Here is a 16,868-nt window from a genome sequence, read left to right on the forward strand (position 1 = left end):
GGAATTATTTTTACAATAAAACTTGTTCTTTAAAAGTTTCAATCAAAACATTTTAATATTTTGATGTTATGTCATAAAAATTATTTCTCTAAAAATTTAAACTAATAAAAAGAGATATATAAATAGTTATATTTTTAATCATTATTTTATTGAAAAATCATTTTTCATTAGATTGGAGTACTTGAGATTATTTTAGTCATTATTTAAAATCATTCAAAATCATCTCAAAGTTCTTTATAATTTTGAAATGAGAAGAAATTCTGAATTTATATATTTTTTGTAGAAGTCTTATTCATGTTTTGTAAAATAGACTTTTATCTTATTTATTATTCTAAAATAAAAACATAGAAAATAGATAAGAAGAGATTTTCTGTTTTCTTAATTCCTCTTTTTCTAAACATTCTTAGATTTTCTTAGTTGTAATCTATTTTGTTGAAAAAACTCATTTTTGCTATTATTATTAACTCATAATTTTACAAGAGTATAAATAACTAATTCTATATGCAGATAAGTAGTTCACTTAATAGTTAAATTTAAAAAAAAAAAAACTAGTTTTAAAATTTCAAAAACCTAAGTATGTGATTAAAAATTGCACTATTATTCAGTGCATAGAGCTGAGATACGGCGACCAAATCGTGATGTCTGCGAAAACATCACTGTCTGTGAAACATTACTGCCTTCCCTCTCTAAGTCGTATCATTGCACCGCCAAGCCTCTCCTTTCTTATATATTCTTCTGGTCACAACGCGACATCCTCTCTTCCAACCCTTTTTGTCGAGACGCAGTCCCATCATGAATTCGCTGCATGAAAATCCTCTTGCCGCGACACCATTTAGTGTCTCCTTCACCCTGCGCAACCATCGTGCCACGCCAAATCTGCATAGCAGCGCTTCCCCGTCCATCACTGTCTGCGTGCATGAGTTGTCAACTGACAGAAGCAGTCTGTCCTCCACTGTCAATGGCACAGAGTTCACACACGACGTACTTCTTCTAGTAGGTTTTAATGCTTTTTTTAGTAGTTTTCAATGTTTCTTTTATTTTTTAGGTTTCAAGTGTCATTTTATTTTATATGTTTTGAATTTTTTCGTATGTTTTAAGTGTTATTTCTTTTTAGATTATAGATGATTTTTTAAATTATTTTAGATTTTTTAGTTTTTTTATGTTCTTTGAATTAAAGGTTAATTTTCATTTAATTTTAATGTTAATTTTTATTTAATTTTAAATATTTTTTAAATTTTAAATGTCTCTCGTTATAATTTAAATTTATCTTTCTTTAAAAGAGAAAATTTAAAAAAAAAACTACATAGAAGGTGGTTGACGATTCTAATCGACAGAGGAAGGTGGCGACGCCGCATAGCAGGCAATTTTAAACTGTAGTGCGTGGATTTAAGTTTTTTTTGGACTTCTTTGCGGTGCATATATTATCCAAAATTTGTCTTTTCTTTTTAAATTTCTTGTTCATTCTCTTAATCTTTCCAAGTCCAGTAGCTCAGAACATAAAATCAAACCGGCTCAAATCACACAATCCAGAAGCTATATATATGATCAGCACCATAAATCAGAACCACACCAAACCAAACCAGGACTCCTATCTTATAATTGCTTCACTGGCTACCAGTCCAGTACTTGAAACTTTGACATCTTAACATCCTTGTTTCTTTTGGAAAGTACAATTGTTATGATTCTTGAACCTCCTACTTATATTCTTCTAATCTACTATAGATAGATGCATAAAATTAAGACATGTATGTGCATGTAACTCTTCACTTCATCAATAATCATACATATGAACATATGAACATATCATCATAAAAAGAATCATGAAAAATGATGCACAAAATTAAATAAATAACCACTATATATATCTTACATATGCAATTACATTACACATAAGCACTTTCTCATTGGCAGCATAGCATATTACTCATCCTGCTACTACCAGAGGTAGTTTTATTCAGATACAACTTGTTATTAATTAGTTAAACAATAATAGAAGCTTATTAATTCTAGCCAAAAAGCATAATAAGCTAAGCCCAAACGTAGGTGCACTATGAAATCTCCAAAACTTAGCTTTTTTTGAATTGGTTCTTTCACTTGAAAGGGCACCATGAAAGTGACCCTACAATTTGAAATATAATAATTTAGGCTTCAATTTGTTGCCAGACCTAGCTAGAAGCACAAAAACAAACACACATATGGAGAGAAATCATACCATTATGATTATTATCATTGTTATTTTATTTAATCCTCAACTGGTTTTAATTTACCAAGTACTCCAAAGAGTACTATATAGATCCGAATAGCACTCGGCGAAGTCTTCAGAGGAGAAGGACTCCACCATTCTTGGGGGACTCATAAGCATTCCCCTGGCCATGTCTTCGATCAAGCTCGGCATATTCCATACCTCCTCTTCATCGAAATATTCCCCCAGAATCTCTGAAGGGTTTTCCGGTGGTGTTGGCAGTGGAGGTGGCGGTGGTGGTGTAACAAGCCTTGCCTCGGCTGCAGCGGCCGCGGCAGCGCGAATATCAGGGGCAGATAAGGAGGCAGGAATAGGGTAAGCGAGCATGAAATTGGGGAAGTTGAGATACGCATTAGGACCTCTTAATGCAAGAGCCGCTACATCGTAAGCGGTGGCAGCCATCTCCGGCGTTGGGTAGGTCCCAAGCCATATGCGGTTTGACTTCCGCGGCTCTCTTATCTCTGACACCCACTTTCCGCTCCGACACCGCGTACCTCGGTATTTTCCGGTGCCAGAGTGAGGAGAGGATGTTGAGTTAGGAGCTGCGGTGGCGGCAGCAGTGTTGGCTGGTGCCGCCAACGAGTATGATGAGGAGAACAATAAGGAAGAATAATCATATCCATGATGATAATCATATTGGACTTGTAATGGAGGGCAAAGTGGTGCAGGGTTGTTATTCCTATTATTGTTCTTCATGTTTAACATAATATTTATTGAGATAGTGTGGGAACTTGGGATTAAGGTTTTATTAATTTCTCTATCTACTAAGCTAGTTGCTAATGTGTGAGCGAGATGGAGAGATAAAAAACTAAAATGGTTTGGGGATGGGGTGGAAGGAAGGGGCTGGGTTTATATGCCAACGAAAAGGGAGCAAATCATATTACAGTGACATCACTTTACTTATTATTAATTAATTAATATTTAATAGTAGTTTATTTAGCTAATCAATTATTTGCTCATATGACAGTGACATCACTTTACTTTGATATAATATATTTAAGCAAAAACCATCTCAAAACCCCAACATTACCGGATCTTTTTGGATTCCAACAGTAGAAGAGGAGCATGGCTAAGTTGAGAGGCTATATCGATCAGATCATAATGTGGTTGCTGCATTATTGATCTCTTCTGGAAGAACCAGGCAAGCCCTCATTCATTCTCTCAACTCATATACAAAAGAACTCTGGTGTAAAAAATATTAAAAAATATATAAATATCATTTTTCATATAAAATATTTAATATGAATGTTTATTTATAGAAAAGTTAGTCAATAATAAACAAGATTCGGATGACCCTACGGAATGAATTAGAAATTTGATGAAGATTCAATCTATGAAATAGATTAAAATAATGAATTTTATATATTAAATATTATCCTTTATTTTGATCAATTTTAATTGGATAATTGAAAAATTCATTACTAATTTAGTAAATTTTGATGAATTTAGATCTTTGAAGTTTGAAGTAAAAAAATTGATGAAGTAATAAAATAAAAAATTTATAATTTTTATTATATGTTAGTCTCGTTATTTTAATTTAATTATTTTTATTTTATTATTTTATTAACTTTTTCACTTTAAAAGAATTTGATGCATCTTGTTTGGATTTTCAAAAATATAATTGAAAGAATTAAATTGAACCGACCGATTCAATTAAATTAATCAGAAGTCATTAGATTATTTTGGTTTAAATAAAAAAATGATTGATAACAAATTAGTTAAAAAATTCTAAAAACTGATAGTATTTTTGTGGTTAATTAAGTTTTTTGGTGACTCGTGGTTAATTAATTTAAAATAATAAAATATAAAAATTATTTAAAAAATATGTATATCATTTTATAAATATTTACACACCAAAATTAATTACTAAAATTAATAAATATGTATTTATATATATAATTTAATTTATTTATAATATAAATTTTATATTTAAATATATATTCTATCTTTAATAATTAATTTTAATATATATCTTACATGATTAATTATTTTATTATCAAATAAACCATTAAATTTTTAACTCTATTAATTGAATGACCAATTTAGTTTTGAGAACATGCTCTGAAGTAAGATAATAAGCACAGTTTTTGGGTTGTCGTCATTATTTATAATGTTTTATCTGTTTTAATCTTAATGATTATTATAGTGTTAAAATATTATCTAAGTTACTAAAAAAATTTAAAATTAATATTTAATTTTAAAAATTTTAAAATAAATAATTTTTGAATATTTAAAATTTATTATAAAAATAAATTAAATACCAAATTATAAACACAATAAAATTTACTTTTAGTTTTATACTTATATTTGAAAATTATTTGAATTATATCTGTAGACACTGATGCTGATATATGATATATCTATCACACGTCATCTTAGTATTGCTACCTTGATCATCTACATTAACAATTTATACACGTCAATTTGCAAGAATATAATTGAAATAAAAAAATATCGATAAATCCAAAACAACTCACAGCTCACAAGACTGTGAGGTCCGGGTTGCTGTGAAGGGAAAGGACTCAAAGGAGTAATGATTGTTGAATACCTTCGTATAACTGTAGCTGTGTAGCATGCCCATTTTTAAAATATCTTATCATAAATTCACTACACTATTTGAATTATTTTTTTTCCGGCTGTCTATACTATTTTGAATTATTTATGCACATAGAATGAAATTTTCTAAACCAATCTTCTACAGGTTCCACATTTGTCTAATTCGATAAATATATTTTTGAAAAATTTGAAATGAATTTATAAATAGTTTTAGAAAAAATATCAAACAAATTCTTAAAAAAATTATTTTGCTAATTTTTTTATAAGTTTCTAAACAAAAAACTAAATAAGTCCCTAAATAATTGCAACGTTGGACTTAAAAATTCTTGATAGAAGATGTCATAAAGACAAAATGGATCCAAAGTTTTCATTATGAACCTACCAGTGTTGCAAGTTGCAACCTTTTTAAAGACTTTGTATTTTATCTTTTTCTAAGACTTATAAGCTTATCACAGAATTTTTAAAGAAATTTACTTTTTTTTATTGTCTTATTAGATGCTTTAAAAAATTGCTAAAAAATGTCATTATGACACAAATTAAAAAAAAAACTATAAAAAGGACTTTAAAAAATAGAAAATAAATATTAATTATTTTTATCTCTTTAATTATTGAAAAAGAAAACAATATTTATTTTCCTCTTTTAATATCTTGACCAATGCCTGCAATTGAGGCGCTCTTTAATAGTTTACATTTTAATAACTCTTACAAATACTTTTAAAATATTCAATAATAGACCTTAAAAATATGTGAATATGAATAATTTTTAAAGTAAATGAATAAGAATATGATCTATTATAATTTTTAAATTTTAGTTTTACAATTAAATTTCGAATACTTAATATAACATAGTGCTTCATTTGTTAATAATATGCTATTCTTAATTATATAAATTAAAGTATATGGATAGGAATTATATTTGATATATACTATTCTTGTAGGAAAATAATAAATTGAAATCTAATACTTTACTTAAATAGTAAAGATAATTTTGGGACTATAACTTAATATATTAACAAAGTTTAATTTATAAATTAGGGTGAAAACTTTGTTTATATTGTTTTATTGTATTAATATATGAAAATTAAACTATAGAAATGTTACCATAATTACCAAAAAACCTATTATTGCAACAAAACTTCATATATCTTTATTAAATAGCTAGTCAAGATTTTTAGAGAAAGAATTTACAAACTTTTTCGTTCAATGAATATTGCAAACTCAAAATTTGATGATATTGGATAATGAGTAAATAATAATTTCTCATCATGAATGATTTGAATGTTAATAAAATTAACCATGAAAAAATCAAAAATAATATAAGATAAGTTTCGTTAAAAAAAATATTAATTATTAAATTTTTATTGATAATTTCATAAATTATTTCTCTTTTTTTCTTTTTTTTTTTCATCTTCATTCTATAACCACCATCACTTCTGTTGTAAAATCTACTATTTCATTAGATCTACTCATTTATTCTCACCTCTCTTAAATAACTGCATCTTGTTACAACTATTACAAATTTAAATTATAACAATAATTTCATATCTGTAATTGAAGCTTCAGGAACTAACCCACTACCCTGACTTCACCGTCACGTCCCTCACACTCTTGTACCTTAACCTTATTGCTTCTTTCACACTCAGCTCGAAATTTGCAATTAGCGTGACCGCCACAAACCGTAACAAACACATCTTATCATTATAAGAAAAAGCAGTATTTGTAACAAAAAAAATTGTTATAAAAAATATAAATTTTGAAACTAAATGTATTTGTAACAAAAAAAGGGCTGTTGCAGTATGTTTCGTTACAAAAAGTTTTTATAACAAAAAATAAAACTGTTACAATACAAAGTAATATTTTGTAACAATTTTTTTAATAAAAAAACTAAAATTTGTTACAAAAGTGATAACAATATTTGACTTTTAAAATATTTTTCATAACAATTTAAATTTTTGTGTCATGGTTACAAAATACTACCTATTTTTATAACATTTTTTATTCTTAGTTACAAAAATAGAAAATTTATTTTAAAATATTTAATTAAATAATTAATATATCAATTAATTTTCTAAACACGTTAACTTAATATTTATATAATATATAATCATATAGATAATTAGAATATCTTACATGTCATTAAAATTCTTTTACAATAAAATAACTTCTACAAATTCAACAAAACATAACTTTTTCCTAACATAAAATTGTATTGTATCGAATTTATAATTCTTGACTCTTCTAGCATATTTCAGTCAATATAAAGTCTAGCATGTTGGCATCAATTTTGTACCCCTGCAAATATGAACAATGAAAACCAAAATTAAAAAACAACGCAACTAGAAAATTGATTAATACAGACAGATTTACAGACAGATTTAGACTTTATTACAGATGGATTTTTGGTTACCGACGGATTTTGTCCCTCTGTAAAAGCTCCGTCGGAAATTATTTACCGACGGATTTTTTTTCCGTTGAAAAATTACAGACGGATTTTTACCAGTTACCGACGGATTTTCCCTCTGTAAATTCTCTATCCATTTCCCTGAGACGACGAACTTTTCGACGGATTTTTCGTCTGTAATTACAGACGGATTTTCAGACGAATTTTTTGTCTGTAATTACAGACGGATTTCTCGACGAATTTTCCGTCTATAATTACAGACGGATTTTCAGACGGATTTTTTGCCTGTAATTACAGACGGATTTTCTGACAGATTTTTCGTCTGTAATTTGAACTTTGGAAAATCATCTCACACTCTGATTACAGACAAAAAATCCATCTGTAAATCCGTCAGTAAGATAAAATAGAATTTTTTTTATTTTTCTAATTACAAAATAAACTTGTTTTCATACAAAATAAATATAAATTTAATACAAATTTTTATCTAATTGTATTCGAATATTTATAATATTTCAAAAAATAAACAAATTCATCGTATTATCAAACTAAAAGAAAAGTACTATAAACAAGCAACTCAATATAATTCAAAACATAAACAAAATGTATTGATCATCAACTATAATTCCTAGTATATCATCAACTCTATATTCTTTCTTTTTCTGCCACTCACACAGACCCAGTCATCCATTTTCGACACTTCTATGCCTTCTAAGAATAGTGAATATTTTTGTAAAAGTTTTGGACCTGCATAAGGAACAAAGGAGATGAATTTAGGAGGAGAATATGATTCGAAGCAGTTCCACCAACAAGAATATGCATTTGGTAGCAAAGAGATAGCTGCATTTCGAATAAAGAAAATCGATAATGAGAATTAATTGAACATTTAAACTACCTGTTCACTTAAGATTCCAGAGAGACCAATAATTGCTCCAGGCTTTGCAGAAAAGATAATTTGATCAGCAAGATTTAACATAGGATTTAAAAATATGTTTGCGATGACCACATCATATTTATCCTTGTGAGTGACTTTGTCTATCTCGAAAGCATTTTCTCCCTCGACAACTCTAGATGGCCAGTCATCCCTGCAGGATGAAGAAGTTTGGCTTGCAATCAAGTGCAGTTGCAGCTTGTCTGGTCTGATGTTATTCAGAGTAGCATTTTTAGATGCTGATGCAATTGCTTGTGAATCTATATCGACTCCAACAGCAAAGGCAGCACCAAACTGCAAAAGGTCTATTATTGGTGAATATGAAACTGCAGAAGGTCTAGAATTGCTTTTCTGAACTCTCATTTGATTAATTTCTCAACTGATTCTATTACATCAATAATATGCTCTTTCATACTAACTTAATAATTAAACCCTAAACCCTATATAAGGCCCAATAAGTACAGAACATGTCATATCAAAATGTCTCTGAAAATTCATATCTGACATATGTTCTGTCAATTAACTCTTGAAAGTTTTCACTAATTTGATAACCCAAGTATTTTCTAATCGGTGCTATGAAAAAAAAATTTCTTACATCGAAGCTACCACAAAAAATTAACCAAAAAAAGACAGTTAAAATATGTGAATATGATAGAGACGGTTATAATATTTAGCTTTCCACACAGAGATGTTCAAGGAAATAAAGTAAGAATGAAAATGAACTCTACTGTACAGCAAAGGCATTCTAGCTAACTGAAACCGGAGTAGGTATCCCAGTTCCAAATAGCCTTTTCATTTTACTTTAAGTTCTTAACATATGCAGATCATCAATAAAATACCTTTAGAGCTGCAATTGCTAGAATTCCAGTGCCAGTGCCATAGTCTAAGATGTATTCTCCTCCTTTTATACGGTCATGTAGGAGTAATAGACATAATTTGGTAGTCGGATGGTCTCCAATTCCAAAGGCTAGTCCAGGATTAAGAATTATATTCATTGCTTGAATATCCTGTGTAAGATTCAAGATTGCTCATTAGAATATACTAGTCTCACAGAATATTCAATTTAGGATGAACAAATAGTTCTCAGACAAAAATGATGTGGGGAAAACAAGAAGAAAAATGGTCAAAGTTAAAAATGGTATTCAAACAAGATGCAAAAAATTCAATACTTAAATAGATTTGCAATGTATAATTACCAACTATAGGAAGTTTAGCAACACATTATCTGTAATGAAAAGGGAAGATAAACTGTGACAAAAAAATAAGTGTGAGATATGCGTACAGGTGGAGTAATCCACTTGGGCACCACCCATAGGCCTTCAGTAACTTCAACTGGATGAAATGATTCCTGAAAGCATTGAAAAATTTGTAAGTTTATTTCCAGTAACATTCTCGCACTGACAGTTTTCCATAATATGAATAAGCGATCATTCCCCAAATAAGAATGCTAAGTAAAGAACGCAGTAAATTTAATAGCTATTAAACAGAAACCAAACAATTAGCAGTTAGTATTTAACAGCTAGAACACAGGACTAACTCAATTTCATAAAGAGCATCATTGCCTCATTGACTCGATTTCTAGTTCATAAAAGATGAACCTGTCTGATTTTCACTCATGCCCTTCCAAAATTGATTTGAACAGAAACACTAGAAGATACACCCAAAAATTTCAGCTACTCTGCCTTCGAGTGAAAGGCATACCAAGACATTTTTCTCATGAAAAACTTTGCCAAATATCATAGAGCAGAGACTAGATGGCTGAAGAAATGTGAATATAGCATAATAATGCAGAACTTCAATAGCAAGGAAGTTGCGTAGATATTAGATCAATCTTCTAAAGCAACACAAGAACAACTTCATGATATTGATCTAGAAAAGAAGCAAACTGACCTGAGCTCCTTTCATCCAGTCATCCTCCTCAATAATTTTAACTTCATATCTTGGCCTCTCTTTCAAACCAATAGAATCAGCAGCATGTGAAATGCTCATATTTATATCCTCACCTTCAAGAAGAGACTAAACCAACATAGTGTTTTCTTCCTTAGAAGAGACTAAATCAAAGGCAAACGCTAGCTTAATCCCAATTAGCTAATTACACGCTAAACACCTGCTTAACATTAAATAAAGAAACACCAAAACAATAGTAATTACTTCAGTTGCTTCTTCCTGAAATTAGAATGGGAAATTTGGGAATTCTTACATAGTTATGCTTATGTACAATATAAGTAGCTAAAAATCCCAAATTGCAAATGGACAACTCAAAGGAAGTCAATGAGTGAAATCAGATAAAGATCGTTAAAATTAGGGTTATATTGAAAAACTCAAGTGGTATTAAAGGGGAAGAAATTGAGATCAGCGTGAAAAGAACAAAAACATTTTTAAGGTTTCTGCATTACTAAAATTGATCAGATTAGAATTGCAGAGTACCTCTCGTTGGTTTTCACCCTCTGATATTGTCGGATTCCTGAAGAACCAAGAGAGAGAAAAAGAAGAAGCAAAGATCATATTCACATTCAGACCAAACCCACCGAAAAGATAAGAACGGAAAAGAGATAAAAGAAACAGTAGTGCCATCACTAGATAAAAGAAACAGTAGTGCCCACTTTGCTTAGGCATGGACCCTACATAATCAAATTTCAAGGGAAGTTGAGTAACTTAATTGAATAGAGAAGCTTCTATTCTAAATTCTAATCAATAACAATTCTGATAGTTTGATGGAATTGATGGTTCAAGGCCAAAAGAAAAAGGAAAGAACGAACTTACAGTCAATTTAATATGCTAAATTTGTAGTGGGTGAAAGTTGTCAAAAGTAGAAAGACTTAAGCTTATGCATAGTTCTATATGAGTTCTCTAGAAACGGTAGCATTAGTTTCATTGCCATTGATGCTGAGATAGTTTTCTTCATCCACTCCCTGCTCTAGAAAAGGCCTGCCTAAATATTGCATATCCATAAATTTATGTGTATGGGTGTAGGGGTGCGTAGATAAGAGAAATCATAGATTTATGGGACGGCCATAGTACCTTTTAGGTAGATTAGGAACGAGGACATAAAGAACTATGGGATCTAATGCTTTGCAGGTGTTTTGTTCCTGTAATTGAAAGATCCTCATCTGCGTAAGGATTGTTTCTAGTTTCTCCTGCATATCATGTCTCTCGGATGATGAGACACGTTTCGAACAGTAAACAACAAACATAATTGCTGATGTGGATATTGAACAATTAGAGCATTTTGCCACAGCTTCACAGTTTTTGAGAGCCAGTTCCAGTTCAGCACTAGCACCTCCACTGCAAAGATTCATTGTCGGAGGATCAATTCCCAACTGACCAGCCATATAGAGTATATTATCATGCAAGGTTGCCTAAAAGCAAAAGCATTCACCTTATAAAAGGACATTTCACCAGATAACATTTGAAATGTGAAAGTATATACCAAATACCATACATTAAATGATGAAGAAAAGTTCGAGGTAACCAAACGAACAGTCACTACAATTGTATCATTCAATCAGATAACTAAATACACTTTCTCATATTTTAATGAGAGCATCAATAATAATTCCCAAGACTTGAATCATGACACCCAAACATTATAGATATTTAGAAATGAAGTTCAAAAGGCAGATGATTATCTGGTTTCAACCAAGTAGAGACTATAGTCAATGAACCTTTGTGCAGTTGCTACAGTTGAAATATTAAGGATCCTCTAAATTATTTTTTAAATCACTCATCTCTGAGGACTCGCATTCTACAATTCTTCTCTATGGAAATGTGCTTCCGTGGTATAGTAACTTTGTCATCAAGATCCAAGAACTTATGGGTCCATACCAGTATATTGACAAAAAAAAGTCATTCTACATATAGTCTCACTGTCAACATTGCATAGAATAAACCACATGAAAATCATGACATGAGGTTGGATTTACCTGACTGTATGGCCCAATGCAACTAGGTGCCCAAGAGGAAATACTCTGTACATGCAAAACCTTTTTAGCTTTATTATTTGACACAAGAACTTCCATATATGCTTTGCTGAAATTCATCTCTACTAGAGGCATTTCAACTGTGCTACATGATGGGACACCAAATGGATACCTCTCCGGGGTTATAAATTTCACATATGTCTCATTTGCCTCTGAGAACTTACTCATGTCATCTATGTAAAGGTGAATATAGACAACAGTCTCCCATCCAAAGCCAAAGCCAGCTAATAGTGATTCAATTTTTGCCAAAACAGTCTTCAAATCTTCTCGCAAATCTGCTCTTGAAAAATAAGTACGGCTCCGTCAAGGAAAGAAACTATGCACAAATATAATGAGGCAATGAAATAATCTGAAAATAAACAGGAAAGTAATGAAGACCACGATTGCATGAATCTTGTAACGAGCAACTTAAGGAGAGTGTTCTCTTGTTATTCTATTGCTCATGTTTTAGACTTAAAGCCATATAATCATCTCAGCAACTGAAAAAAGAATGAACTAATTGAACAACAAAATCTACACAATCAGTATTTCAAACATGAAAATAAAAATCCAGAAAACTGAAAGTGATAAGTTCAGAAATTAACCAAATCTGAGGATAGATTCTCGATATTCTAGAACAGGAAATTCTATGAGTGGTAGCAGATCCAGAAGTGCGAGAAGGAAAACGACGGCAGCGCGCTGCAAAGTTTGAGGAGAGGTGATGAATCGGACGAGATGCAGAAAAGCTAGATGGAAAATGGCGAACAGGAGGAGAGGCTGGCGTCAGTGTAGCAGCGAATAGGAAGAGTGATAAAGGTGTGGAAGAGATTAGGGTTACCTGCACAGTTGAGACAAGATCGAAACAGAGCGATTTCTGCATATTAGGGTTCGATACGAAGCGACATGAGCAACACACGAAGAAGCATCGGGAGGGGATGTGACGGAGCTTCAGTGTGACAGAAGTTCAGTGCGACGGCGGTGCAAGGCAGAGAGGCGCCGCCGATGGAGCGTTTGGAAGAGAGGGGTGTGGAGGCGCGGATAGGTATCGTGTGAAATGAGGAGCCACGCTTAAAGCAAACCCCTTATTTCAACCTTTCCGACGGAAAATTTTAAATTACAGACAGAAAATCCGTCTGTAATAATTTAATAAAACGCAACGTTTTGTTTATTTAATTACAGACGAATTTTCCGTTTGTAACCATTTTTCACGGAAAAAAATTAATTTTTTCGACGGAATTATCGACGGATTCTCTTTTCCATCTGTAATTTATACTAATCCATTTTTTTTTGTTTTTCGACAAAAAATCCCTCTGAAATTCCGTCTGTATTTTCGTGGGATAAAATTCGTCGGAAATTTCCATCTGTAATAACAAGTTTTCTAGTAGTTAAAATTAAGTTAGAACTTACAAGTTAAAATTAAATTAGAACTTACAAGTTAAGAAATTAAGTTAGAAAATAATTAATCCGACATAATACTATTTTCATCAGAATAAAAATTAAGTTAGAACTTACAAGTTAAAATTAACTAATTCTTTAAGAATCTATTCTCAAAGTTTAAAACTAGCCAATCAATAATACAAATTATCAAGAATTGACAATTCAATATATAAGCTCGGACTAATTAATCATAATTTAATTCATTAAATTTATATAAGTATCAATTACTACAAGAAAAAGTAATATTTGTAACAAAAAAATTATTACAAAAAATCAGAATTTTGAAACAAAAGGATTTTGAAATAAAAAAAGGGGCCGTTGCAGTATGTCCCGTTACAAAAAATTTTTGTAACAAAAAAAGGAACTGTTATAATTCAAAGTAATATTTTGTAACAAATTTTTCTGATACAAAAAATAAAAAATCATTACAAAAGTGATAACAATATTTGACCTTTAAAATATTTTTTGTAACAATTTAAATTTTTGTGTCATAATATTTTGTTATAAAATACTACTTACTTTTGTAACATTTTTTATTCTTAGTTACAAAAATAAAAAGTTCATTTTAAAACATTTAATTAAACAATTGATATATCAATTAATTTTTTAGACATGCTAACTTAACATTTATATAATATATAATCATATAGATAATTAGAATATCTTACATGTCATTAAGATTCTTTTACAATAAAATAAGTTCTAGAAATTCAACTAAACACAACTTTTTCCTAACATAAAATTATATCATATCGGATTTATAATTCTTGACTCTTCTAGCATATTTCAGTCAAGTTGGCATCAATTTTGTACCCCTGCAAATATGAACAATGAAAATCAAAATTAAAAAAAACACATAACACTATCTTCATCAGAGTAAAAATTAAGTTAGAACTTACAAGTTAAAATTAACTAATTCTTTAAGAATCTATTCTTAAAGTTTAAAACTAGCCAATCAAAAATGTAAATTATCAAGAATTAACAATTCAATATATAAACTCGGGCTAATTAATCATAATTCAATTCATTAAATTTACATAAGTATCAATTGTCGAACAATCACTATCAATTGTTAATTCATTAAATCATAATTCAAATGAATGCAGCTTCACCAAGTAGGTTCTCCCTGTAAACAGGGTCTTGGCTCCACAACACCTCAAACAGTTGGGTTGAATCATCACAGGCTATGTTTGGCACTCAATTAACATGCATTAACAATAACTTAAAAAATAATAAATGCAGAAAGGCTTAGAAATATAACAGCTTCATCAATCACAATATTTTCAGAAGCAGAACTGGCATTTGAAGATGAATTATTATCCTCATAGCTAACCAGAAATACATCAAGCAGAAAACCCAAAATCAAATGTTTATTAAATCAGAACTCAACATTTGGATAAAAGATTGATTGCCATAGAAGTCATTACTTACAGTATTTATCAACTTTCTTTAGAATATCGACTACAACTGCATGCATGTCCTCCCTACTAGGTTCCTTCTTGGATTTCTTACTACCTTTTTCTTTTCCTAACAATGGCATTGGAATAGAATAATTTGAGATGGAAAATTTACAAATGGATACATACTTGTAAATTACAGAACCATGCTGTGTAACTTGATACGAATTCATATCAAGGGTGTGTTTATCAGGATGGTAAAAAATGGGGAGGCAAATTTCATGTGAGCTCTGTAATTGTCAGAATTTATCTCATCCATGAAAACTTATATCCCATTTTTTCCCCCAACCAAACACCTGAGAAGGGAAGTTTCCAGAAACAGTTTGACAAGACTACTTAATCAAAGTTAACAAGTTCTAAAACTATTTCGAGCAAACAATAGAATGCTAATAGAAATAGAGCAAGCACTACAGATAACATCATATGTAAATTGGGAAAAATACAATCAATTTACCTTGATCCTTCACTGAAGCTATTGATGGCTTCTCTATTTGTTTTTTTGCTTGCAGCCTTTCCCTTAGTATTTGACTTTTCACCAGAGGTTTTCTGCTTCTTGGATGCCAAAAGCACTATCCTGATGAATAAGCAAGTCACAACCCAAATCCTCCAGATATGCATGGAAGAGAAAAATAAACAAAATTGGTCTATTATGAACAAAAATAAAAATCCAAATGGAAAGCTAAGATTATCATTTGCTTTCATAATTGACAAAATGCAGAAACTTAACAAGAAAGCTAAGTATCTCCAATTATCTCAAAGAAAAATAAGTGCCAAAACTAGCAAAACAACTCAGCAGAAACTGCCAATAGTTAGAAAGCAACTTGGTTGAGCTACTGCATTCACAATTATACCAAGTTGAAACACAAAGCTATTAGCTCGTATGATGAAAAAGTTAAGATCTTATAAAACTCATTTTCAGGTGTTAACTACACAATGTGAATCTTACGAGACAAATAACATGCTATGTTATCATAGAGAATAGTCTTATATATGTTATCTTTGCATCCTTAACAATTGGTGCTTGCAGCCCATTAATGACTTCTTTTGCATCATATATCACTCTAGATGGGGTTGAGTAAAGGGCATGAACCCGGCCATCCTGAAGAAGCATTATCCAGAAGCACCATTAGTATCTCAAAAAATTCTAAACACACAAATGCTTAACAGAATAAGTTTTATTTAATTTAGATTCAGTCAAATTTAGCAGGCCAAGCTAGAAGATAGTACATAGCTAGAAATCAATACTTAAGTAAAGAAAGTGATGAATTAAGGAAATCGTTGACGATATTAACTTGATTAACATAGTGAATAAACTTATCCAATTAGCAAAACCAAGTATGTGCATATTGGTACTTGAAATATGTACTTTCATCCATCTAAACAAAACAAGACAAATTTGCATACCTCTATAAAGTAGGTTATGTTAGTGGCTTTAAGTTTTTTTGGTTATGACAACAGAGCTCCTAAGCAATCTTAGCTGCTCCTCAACTCCCTTGAACTTGCCCTTCCCTCCTATCCGAAGCTCCTGACGGAAATCAATGACAATAATATTTTCAAAAATTAAAGGAAATCAAAATCAGAGGGGAGAATGCCCTTAACGGCAGTGAATCCCGGCAAGGCAGCGCTTTTTTCCGGTGACAGGTGCTCAGTGATGCAACCTCTAACAGCGGCAACGACGGTGACTGTAACAGCCCAGACCACCTGCTAGGACGATATTGTCCGCTTTTTGGGAGTGAGTGAGTGGGTGAGTGAGTGTGGGAAGTGTTAGGATAAAATTAGAGTTATAATTTTTAATTTGAGAATTAGGGATTGTTTTTGGAGAAAATGTAAAATTAGAAATTTTTAGATAAATTGAAGTTTGGTAATTTTAATTAAATATAGAGTATTA

The 16,868-nt window shown here is 30.7% G+C and overlaps 2 protein-coding genes and 2 non-coding genes across 6 annotated transcripts; all 4 read right to left on the reverse strand.

Annotated features, from left to right (window-relative positions):
* Positions 1-1,840: 1,840 nt before the first annotated feature.
* LOC112741699 (ethylene-responsive transcription factor ERF027) lies at positions 1,841-3,049 on the reverse strand. The gene has a single exon (XM_025790774.2). The coding sequence runs from the start codon at positions 2,945-2,947 to the stop codon at positions 2,264-2,266; it is 684 nt and encodes a 227-aa protein (XP_025646559.1). The 5' UTR covers positions 2,948-3,049; the 3' UTR covers positions 1,841-2,263.
* A 4,627-nt stretch (positions 3,050-7,676) lies between these two features.
* On the reverse strand, positions 7,677-13,170 carry LOC112741701 (uncharacterized). Of its 3 annotated transcripts, none has more exons than XR_011870749.1 (10): positions 12,925-13,170; positions 12,692-12,785; positions 12,051-12,382; positions 11,149-11,486; positions 10,555-10,591; positions 10,018-10,143; positions 9,410-9,475; positions 8,967-9,134; positions 8,092-8,432; positions 7,677-7,943 (listed from the first exon to the last, which is right to left on the reverse strand). XR_011870749.1 is itself a non-coding variant. In XM_072213842.1 (10 exons), the coding sequence occupies exons 1-10, from the start codon at positions 12,964-12,966 to the stop codon at positions 7,908-7,910; spliced, it is 1,569 nt and encodes a 522-aa protein (XP_072069943.1). In that variant the 5' UTR covers positions 12,967-13,170; the 3' UTR covers positions 7,677-7,907. The 3 variants fall into 3 exon arrangements, 2 of the variants coding, with proteins under 2 accessions (XP_072069943.1, XP_072069944.1); XM_072213842.1 differs by having other exon boundaries at positions 8,092-8,421; XM_072213843.1 differs by having other exon boundaries at positions 8,092-8,421; positions 12,692-12,832; positions 12,925-13,152.
* Positions 13,171-14,597: 1,427 nt separating this feature from the next.
* LOC112746367 (small nucleolar RNA Z278) lies at positions 14,598-14,708 on the reverse strand. Its single transcript, XR_003174256.1, has one exon. It is a non-coding gene; the product is annotated as a small nucleolar RNA Z278 (small nucleolar RNA).
* Positions 14,709-14,764: 56 nt separating this feature from the next.
* On the reverse strand, positions 14,765-14,857 carry LOC112746365 (small nucleolar RNA Z223). The gene has a single exon (XR_003174254.1). It is a non-coding gene; the product is annotated as a small nucleolar RNA Z223 (small nucleolar RNA).
* Between the last annotated feature and the right edge of the window lie 2,011 nt (positions 14,858-16,868).

This window comes from Arachis hypogaea, chromosome 14 (genome assembly GCF_003086295.3).
Source record: "Arachis hypogaea cultivar Tifrunner chromosome 14, arahy.Tifrunner.gnm2.J5K5, whole genome shotgun sequence".
NCBI lineage: Eukaryota > Viridiplantae > Streptophyta > Magnoliopsida > Fabales > Fabaceae > Arachis > Arachis hypogaea.

What these genes read in the sequence shown, in the direction of transcription:
- LOC112741699 (XM_025790774.2), bottom strand. Translation starts at nt 2,947, where the DNA reads ATGTTAAACATGAAGAACAATAATAGGAATAACAACCCTGCACCACTT.
- LOC112741701 (XM_072213842.1), bottom strand. Translation starts at nt 12,966, where the DNA reads ATGCAGAAATCGCTCTGTTTCGATCTTGTCTCAACTGTGCAG. An exon ending in GCATTGGGCCATACAGTCAG is followed by an intron (nt 11,487 to 12,050) that starts GTAAATCCAACC and finishes TTTTGCTTTTAG; the next exon opens with GCAACCTTGCATGATAATAT. An exon ending in CTGGAATCTTAAGTGAACAG is followed by an intron (nt 7,944 to 8,091) that starts GTAGTTTAAATG and finishes TTCCTTATGCAG; the next exon opens with GTCCAAAACTTTTACAAAAA.